This window comes from Chinchilla lanigera, unplaced genomic scaffold, assembly GCF_000276665.1.
Source record: "Chinchilla lanigera isolate Chin_1 unplaced genomic scaffold, ChiLan1.0 scaffold00178, whole genome shotgun sequence".
NCBI classification, from domain to species: Eukaryota; Metazoa; Chordata; class Mammalia; order Rodentia; family Chinchillidae; genus Chinchilla; species Chinchilla lanigera.
The window spans coordinates 971,550-980,834 of record NW_004955579.1 but is presented as its reverse complement, the minus strand read 5'-3'; the positions used below and the strand labels follow the sequence as shown (position 1 = coordinate 980,834).

Here is a 9,285-nt window from a genome sequence, read left to right as displayed (position 1 = left end):
CCGGAAGCCCTCCTCTGTTTTGTTTTTGAGAGAGTCTTAATGTGTATTCCAGGCTGCCTTTTGATTCACTGTGTAGCCCAGGCTGGCCTCAAAATCTTGGCAATCCTCCTGCTTCAGCCTCCTGAGTGCTGGGATTGCAGGCATGTACCACCATGCCCAGCTGATTATTGTTTAAAAGAAATAAGTCAGGATTTTAGATTTTCCCGTGGAGATATGTGTTACTTCTCTGACCATTTTCATGTAGGCTGTGGAAGCTCCAGCGTTCTTACATTATTTGATCACACTTTTGTACAGCAACATGAGTATACTTTGTTTTACAGAGCCACTGCTGAAGGTTATTGTTACTCATGATAAAGGAATTACCATGCATTTAAAGCAGATATTATAAATGTTTGAAGCAACCATGTAGACTTTGAATAGGGAAGGCTTAAAACATACTTACACATGCATTTTGTCCATAAATAAGTGTCAGCAGTGGAAGCTTCACACACCACTATGCGTCCTAGCACCATTTTCATGGACATTTCCTTCTACTTTCAGGTCTGTGTAGACTGTTACCTTCTAGCCTAGGTTTCTTATAACATGCATAGAACAGTGTTCTTCATGTGTTCATTATGGTTTTGTCATGCGCAAATGAAGGCACATGTGTCAGAGACACTTTGCTCGTGACAGTGTTTTATCTTGCTGAGGAAGTTTCCTGATAGTTGGTCATTTATGGAAACAGTAAACTGTGGCTGGAGCCAGGCATGGTGGCACATGCCTGTAATGCCAGCTAGTCTGGAGGCTGAGGCAGGAAGGTGGTGAATTCAAGGCCAGCTCAGGCAGCTTAGCAAGGCCCTATCTTAAATTTTTTTCAATGTAGTTTAGTGTTCCCTGGGTTTAGTCCCCAGTTAGGGATGAGGAATATGGCTAGAATATCTTCACATTCTTTTAAAATATTTCTTAAGAGAGAATTTTTGTACTTTCCTATATTTTCTGTAGTATCTGTACTTTTACCTCTGGGCTAAGTATGTCTTCCACCTGAATTCCTGCAGGTCAAAGATGAGCAGCACCAGTGCAGTCTGGGGACCCTGAGGATCCCCCTCAGTCAGCTACTAGCAAGTGAGGACATGACTGTGAACCAGCGCTTTCAACTCAGCAGCTCAGGGCCCAACAGCACCTTGAAGATGAAGATCGCCCTCAGGGTATTGTGTGGCCCTGCCCATCTCAGTGAACTGGTCAGGTGGGAGGAGAAGGGGCGGCTGGAGTGCTGTTCCAGCCCAGTCTGTGTGGTGGATGGTGCCTAGGTATGGGCAGTGGTGTGAGGACGGAGATCACACAGAAGCAAGGTTGCTCAGTGGGAGGGAACGTAATAAACTCCTGCAAAGGGTGGAACCCAGAGGGACTCAGTCTGCTGAGGGCGCAGTGGAAATGGTCTGCTTGCGCCTTGCCAGGACTGTGTATTGGCACAGACTTTTAGAAGGGACTGCAGTATCCCCAGGCCACAGACCCTGCTGCCTTTGGACTAAGGTGCTGTTTCCTAATGTCTGAGTTGTGCTTATAAAGCAAAATGTGGGGAGGCTGCAGAGTGGAAAGATGTCATAAAGCAGGGAAGGCCCTCTGCTCAGGGTCATGGCTCCGGCAGCACTGTCCTGACAGGGGGACCCTGCTGAAGAGCAGGGCTTCTGGACACTCTTCCTTTCTCTGGGGGTCCCTAGTACAATCCCTTGTATGGAAGAAGGGATTTCGGCTTCTGTGAGCACTTGTGACTCAGCAGGCTTGTACAGGGAGAACACTGTCTCACAGCTGAGTAGGAATGTAAGTGGAGGGGAATAGAGTGACACACGAGATAGTGCTCGTACTGGGGAGGCGCTGAGTCCTTTAAAAGGACTTAAACTTTTTCTGAACTCTTTGTAGCATGGCATTATTTTAATAATTGATAGCTGAATAGGTAAGATTGCATTTTTTTTTAATGTTTTGAGCCAAGTTTTAAAGAAATACTTGTAAATGAATGCTCTAGAGCCACTCAAGTATCAGGATACTGCCAGTGTCCCTGATTTCAGTGCTTGTTTATTTCCACCTCTAGGTACTCCATCTTGAAAAGCAGGAAAGGCCTCCGGACCACCAACATTCAGCTCAAGTGAAACGACCCTCCGTTTCCAAAGATGGGAGGAAAGGGCTTGTCAGGTCTCAGGCGTCCGCGTCTCCAGCCACCAGTGGCAGCAGCACAGCTCCCTCCACACCCGTCACTGGAGCCGCAGATAAGCCCGGGACAGAGGAGAAGGCCCAGCCGCCTGAGGCCAGCCCTCCAGCCCAGCACGACCTGGGCAGAAGCACCTCCAGCCTCCTGGCCTCACCAAGCCATGCCTCCATCAAAGAGCCCACTCCTAGCATTGCCTCAGATATATCTCTGCCTATTGCCACCCAGGAGCTGCGTCAAAGGCTACGACAGCTCGAAAAGTAACTACCTGCCTACTGTTTCGTTTGTCACAGTCAGAGAAGTGACCCACATATTTCAGGGGTTGTTGTGAACATCAACAGAGGTCACCTCCCACGTACCACAGAGACTGTTGCTAGCACAGAGCTCAGGATACGCCACAGGGGCTTGTAACACAGAGTTCATGACATAACCCAGGGTTGTCATTAACCCGGAGCTCAGGTCCCCCGTGCCACAGGGCTGTTTTGAATACCTCCACAGTTCTCATCCTACATACACAGATGTTGTTAACCCCATCCCTTGGAGGTTGTTGTTAACAGGTCCAGAGTTCCTCTCTGATCTCTAAGAGGAAGAAGATACCATTTTGAGTTAAGTAGAAAAACTTCAGATTGCGTTGCTATTTTGCTGAGTCTTTCACTTTCAAAATCAAACCTGTCACTGGGCATGGTGTGCACACTGTAACCTCAGTACTTAGGAAGCTGATGCAGGAGGGTCACTGTGAGTTCAAGGCCAGCCTAGGTTATACGGTGAGTTCAAGGCCAATCTGAACTACATAGTGAGATTCTGTCTCAAAAAACAAAAAGAAGGGCTACCATGACTTTCCATGATAGCCTACGGTGTTTTTCCCAGATGCAGCATGTACTTTCATTTTTGCTTTTATCCCACTTTTCTCTTTACACAGCCCAAGCCTCCTCTGCAGAGCCAGTTTCTCTCCCAGTCTTCACTTTTACTTTCCTGCATAAACTGCCACTGTTAAAAACAGTTAAATTTTTTTAAAAACCTGGTCATTTTCTAGGACATCCTCATTAAAAGATTAGGAAACAGTGGAGTAAGAGGTATCACAGATGAAAATGGCAAGAGCCTTAGAGCTGTGAAGCTGCTGAGCAGCTCCCCTCTGGCCAGGAAGACAGGCTTAACGGGTGACTGTCAACTCCTGGTGCAGGACAGGGAAGTCTGGCAGAGCGCTTGGCTCTTCTTTGTAGTGTAAGAATTGGCCCTGTTCTTCCATGTGGGATCAGTGTCCCAGTACCTCTGACCAGTCCCTGTTTGTTTGTCTTTGGCTGTTGGTGTTGGTTTCTTAATTAAGTTCCATGATCCATGGATGTGCTTATGGTTTCTTCGCTAAGGGAGTCTACTTACCACAAGCTTCAGATGCCAGCACTTCCTGTAGGTAGAACTGAAGTGACCTCTGAAACTGTTCGTCCTGCTTGTCTTTGGAGGAGGTGTGTCGAGTGGTGAGGAAATAGGAGAGGAACTGGAGGCAAAGGTGAAAACACGTCTGTGCCTGGGAGTTAGGGAAGCACCAGGGGCCGCATGGCCATTCTTGTGTCTGTGAGGCCCTGTCTTAGTCTGTACACTTTCTTTCATTCTTTTTCATGTTCAAGTTTTGGAAAAAGAATTTAATTTCCTCTTTCTAAGGGAAACGGTTTTAAATGAGAAACTACCTGTTCTCTGGAGCACAATTTGGGGAGTAGCTGAACTACCTTGGGGGTCGCTGAGTACAGTCGCTGTCCCAGAGCCTGCTCCCCAAGCAGCAGGTGGAAGAAGAGTACATTGGGCTCACCCACGGGGGTTGGGTTGTTGATGGCCAAGGTGGACACTGCTGAGCTAAGGCTATGGAGCCAATGTCCAGGGCGATCTCTGTGTCTCCTTTTACTTTGGGTTCTCACTAGAGAACTCTCAGTTTTGAATAATTAAGTTGTATTGAACCCTTGAGTGAAATACAACTTCAGTTCAACTTATACCAGAGTTTCAAAATGTGTTTAAGTTCGTGGGTACCCTCATTCCTTTCTGTCTAGATGGATGTGTGTAATCTTGCTGTGTGTATTGTGTACCGAACATACCTGGTGACCTTGTGCTCTGCTTCCCACAGTGGCACGATGCTGGGGCAGTCTCCCCTGGGGCAGATCCAGCTCACCATCCGGCATAGCTCCCAGAGAAACAAGCTCATCGTGGTGGTGCACTCCTGCAGGTAAGCAGGTGCCCCCGATACCTTGACACAGCACATAGGACTGTAAGTGCCACCGCTGGACCCAGGCAGGATACGCATGGCTTTTCTTTAAAGAGCAGAGCAACTAGATCTTCCGATGGTACTGAAAGCCCATGTTCTGGTCCTTTCCCTAATACCAGCTCTCTCTTCAGCTATAGTATAGAGCAAACAGATAAAATCAGTATATGTCATATGTGCGACATGTTTCCCCTTTTGTGTTGGGGGAATTAGTGGCAGTTAGAGGGTGGGGGAAGAATCTCTGTCTTACTAACTTACATTAAAATACTATGTCCTCTCTTAAAAGAAATAGCAAACTGATGAGCAGTTTTGCTTATATTAATAATACTTTTTTTTTTTTTTGGTTGTTTGGTTTTTCTCCAGTGCCGGGAACCGAACTCACGACCTTGCACTTGCCAGGCAGGCGCTTTTGCCGCTGAGCTAAATCCCCAGCCCCAATATTTTTTTTTTCTTTGAAATGGTCTCACTAGTAGTCCAGGGTAGCCTTAAACTCACTATGTAGCCTAGGCTGGCCTTAAACTCACAGGAGTCCTCCTGGCTCAGCCTCCCAAGTGCTAGGATTTTTTTTTTTTTTTTTAATTTTTATTTATTATTTATTTATTTATTTATTTATTTTTGCAGTACCGGGGAATCGAATTCAGGACCTTGCGCTTGCCAGGCAGGCTCTTGTGCCACTGAGCTAAATCCCCAGCCCCCATTGAAAGCTAAATCCCCATCCCCAGCTAAATCCCCGGGCTGAGGCAGGAAGATCACAAGTTCAAGGTCAGCCTGGGCTACATAGTAAGTTCAAACGCAGCCTGAACTACACAGCAAGACCCTGTCTTAAAAAAAATTAAAATAAAATCCTGTAAAAAACATGAAAATAATCCTAGCATCAAGTACTAGGGTTATAGGCATGTGCTACCATGCTCAGTATTAATAATGCATTTACAATGTTGTTTTTAATATACAGAAATGTATGTAAAATGATCTCAAGGTGTTAAAGAAAATAAAGATTTCCCCACTCTGCGGTGAAGCTGGAAAGCCTAATGTGAACTATTCAAATGATTTTTTTTTTTAAAGACAGCAACATTAAAGACAGTTCTGAGAAAATCACCAGTCATTCCACGGCCCTCATAAACACATGTCCCTCCCTATCTGTACCCACAAAAACACATGCATGTGCACACATTATTCATGTCTTACATTAGATTCTAGATTCTGATCTTTCTCTACAACCCTGTAAAATCCTGTATTTTCCACTACTAAAATTTTAATAAATAACTTACTGCTTTTTTGTTCTTAACATTACTTCATAAATATTTGTATTGCATTCTTAATCATGTTAGTGGCTTTATAATACTCCCTTGAATCGGTACATGTAATTTAACAAAGTATTTACTACATCTTATTGTTGGATATTTAGATTATCTGTATTAATGTAATATGGTGGTGAACTTTTTTTTTAAGTATTTTTTTAATTTAATTTCCAGAAGTGGGAAAATTTGGATCAAAAGATCCAAAAAGTTTTGGTTTACTATAGGTATTATACTAGTCTTTCAAAAAAGAACATACCACTTGACATGGATACTCCAAGAGTGTTGAGTATACTTTTTACCCCAACAATCACAAGAAATTTAATTTAACTAGTCTGCTATGCCAATTTAGTAAGTCTTAAATGGGATGACAGTGTTGCTTTGTATTTGATTAACGATGATGGTGTGGGCTGTTTTCCTTCTCTGTTTTAGCAATCGTTTAAAATATGATATAAATATTTAGACCTTTAAAAAAACTGTAGGAGCCAGGTGTGGTGGCACACACCTGTAATCCCCAGCATTCGGGAGGCTGAGGCAGGAAGATCACAAGTTCAAGGTCAGCTTGGGCTACGTAGTAAGTTCAAACCCAGCCTGAACTACACAGCAAGACCTTGTCTTAAAAGAAATTAAAATAAAATAAAATCCTGTAAAAAAACATGAAAATAAAATTAGTGAACATAGAGTGCAATTCAGTGATCATGGCTGGCACTCCTTTTATGTTCTTGCCATTGAGATTATTTCTCTGAGAGGCCTTGCAGAGTGCCCGGCAACACCTGCTTACCAGACCTGCTGGTCACCAATCAGTGCAGATCCCAGAGTGGTCATAGAAATGAGTGGTGGACTGTGTCTGGCCTATTTCTGTTGTCCTAGGCGAAGAACAGGGCAGGATCAATGGAGGAGGTAGGTCTTTTTTTTTTTTTTCTTTTTTGAGACAGGGTCTCACTAAGCAGTTCAAGCTGGTCTTGAACTCACTTTGTAGCCCAGGCTGGCCTCAAACTTGAAACAATCCTCCTGCCTCAGCCTCCTGAGTGCTGGGATTACAGGCGTGTGCCACCACACCTGGCTAAAGGAGGTAGGTCTTGTGCAAGGGCTGGATGAGTGAAGGTAAATAGCCAGGCAGGCATCGGAGGAAACCAGGATGCCACACAGGGCACCTAGAGGCTGGTTTGCTTGGCCAGAGCCTGACTCTTGTTTCTCCACTGGGATTAACCAGTAGAAATACGATGAAAAGACATGTTAAAAGAATGACAACCTAGAATGTCCCCCAGACTCTGGACTTTGGAAATGGAGTCAGGTGGTCTCTTAAGAAAGAAGTTGAAAGAGAGGCCAACAGGCAGATTGAGGAAGGTCTCATGGAATTTGGTATCAGTTAATCCTCACTGTCCCTTGTCCCCCCCACACACACACACACACTCAAACACACAGATGCTGGGGATGGAACCCAGGGCCTTGTGTATGACAGGCAAAAGCTCAGCCACTGAGCTACACCCCAGCTGTCTTGTTGCTTCTTGGTGTGTAGACATACATGAAATTAAAGTTTGATACAGCGAATTTGAATGTGACAGTGCTCTTATTTCCTAAATTCTGATACCTAGTCTTTTCTATGTCGCAAGAAATCTCATCGCTTTCTCAGAAGAGGGCTCCGACCCGTATGTCCGCATGTATTTATTGCCAGACAAGAGGAGATCAGGAAGGAGGAAAACCCACGTGTCAAAGAAGACACTAAACCCAGTGTTCGATCAGAGGTATAATAGATACTCCCTCGGCGTAGGAGAGACTGTCTGCGTGAAGTGACCACCACTGCTCTGCTGAGAATAAGTGGCAGAGCCTACAGCGCAGTGTAGTACATGTACACTTGTTAAAATAACTAACCATTTTAACTTCTTGTGGGATGCTGAACATAATAAATCCAAATGACAAATGCTGTGGATGGCGATCTATTTCACAGTAACAATATCTCAAATACACACTCATAATATCAATACAACTTTTGTGAAAAACTATATTATATTTTGCAACTCTCTTGAGCATTCCAGCGTAATAGAGGCTGACACTGCCTGTGTGGCCAGCTTGATGGTTCAGGCATCCTCAGGCCATGGTCTGTCCATATGTTGTCCCCTTTGGCAGCATTTTGCAAATAGTAAATCACTGTTTGTTGGTTCAGCTCTGTTTTGTCTATAAAGGTGCTACTCACTTTTTGTGTTTTCACACCAGTACCTTTAGGTTAAAAAGCAGACATACCACTGCACATACCGTAAAGAGAGAACCTGACTTTACAGGGGAAAAAACCCACCTAATCTTTGAAATGATCTCATGGGCAGAAATGCCATTTTTAGTTAAAAGAAGATACAATTTAGCAGAATTACAGAGAAAGTTCCTTTGTCCCTTGCAGCTTTGATTTCAACGTGTCACTCCCTGAGGTACAGAGGAGGACGCTGGATGTAGCGGTGAAGAATAGTGGTGGCTTCCTGTCCAAAGACAAAGGGCTGCTTGGCAAAGTAAGGATAAAGAATCATCATGTGTTACTGCATTTTGCACCACGGAAACCCTTCTGCTACTTACATGAGCAGAAAGGGTGAGCTTACCCTGCAGCTAGTGCTCATTTGCAAAACAGCGTGCTAAGACTTGTGCATTCTGAAGACACGTTAAGTTCTCATTGATTTTATGTATTCATATTACTGGCTTATTAACATACTGATGGCAGGAACTTTTAGTTGAAGAAAGGTTGATTTTCAAGCTTTAACACTTTCATTCAGTACCACACTGTAGAAAACAGAAAGGGAGAGCGTCTCGCCCATCGCACTTCCCCCACTGGTCATGCTGCGCTCTCCAGCGTGTCCTCAGCTTGTTTCTGTCTGCGTTCAGCGTTAACTTTGAACAAGATTATGTCTTCCTCAGGCATGCACGTGAGTGTCAGGCCAGGGAAGGGTGCTGCGCTGTAGACCTGTGTTTGTTGGCTGCAGCGCCAAGAACAAACCATCGCAGCAGTGCTGCCCTTGACGGCGTCGAGCAGTATCCAGGGACTGTCTCCACTGATGTTTCGTGATAACTTATTACAGCTGCTGGAGACAGGCAGGATCTCTTGGTTATAGTCAAGCATGGTCTACTACAGATGAATCATAAAGGTAGAAAAGAATAAAACATGAGTCTCAATAAAAGTGGGGAGAGTTCCATATTACTAGGTTAAGACAGGAGATGATTAGACAGGCAGTAGATGTAAGGAGCTGGTCAGTCCATTTCAGTAAGCCCCCGTCTCTCCCCAGGTGCTGGTGGCTCTGGCATCTGAAGAGCTTGCGAAGGGCTGGACCCAGTGGTGAGTGTCCATACTCCAAGGGGTGGCAGGACCAGGTTCTGGGTGTGTGTCCAACACCGCGCTGTGAGCCTGACCCCTCTGCCGTGCTCTCTGTGCTTCCTCAGGTACGACCTCACAGAGGATGGCACGAGGCCCCAGGTGATGACATAGCCATGCTGGTGCAAGGTGCCTCCTCCACTCGGACACACCCTCTTCGCACACCTACCAATGTTATTTTTACAATTTTGTGTATTTAGTTATATATATATATATA

General features: G+C 44.9%; 1 protein-coding gene across 1 annotated transcript in view; it reads left to right on the top strand.

Moving 5' to 3' along the window:
- Positions 1-9,279, top strand: part of Esyt2 (extended synaptotagmin-like protein 2) — an 81,020-nt gene extending 71,741 nt beyond the window's left edge. The window contains exons 17-23 of the mRNA XM_013509669.1: positions 1,035-1,184; positions 2,066-2,439; positions 4,290-4,388; positions 7,333-7,464; positions 8,112-8,217; positions 8,983-9,032; positions 9,137-9,279. Coding sequence (XP_013365123.1) covers positions 1,035-1,184; positions 2,066-2,439; positions 4,290-4,388; positions 7,333-7,464; positions 8,112-8,217; positions 8,983-9,032; positions 9,137-9,182 — 957 coding nt within the window. The 3' untranslated portion in view covers positions 9,183-9,279. The remainder of the gene's footprint in view (positions 1-1,034; positions 1,185-2,065; positions 2,440-4,289; positions 4,389-7,332; positions 7,465-8,111; positions 8,218-8,982; positions 9,033-9,136) is intronic.
- Positions 9,280-9,285: the final 6 nt, after the last annotated feature.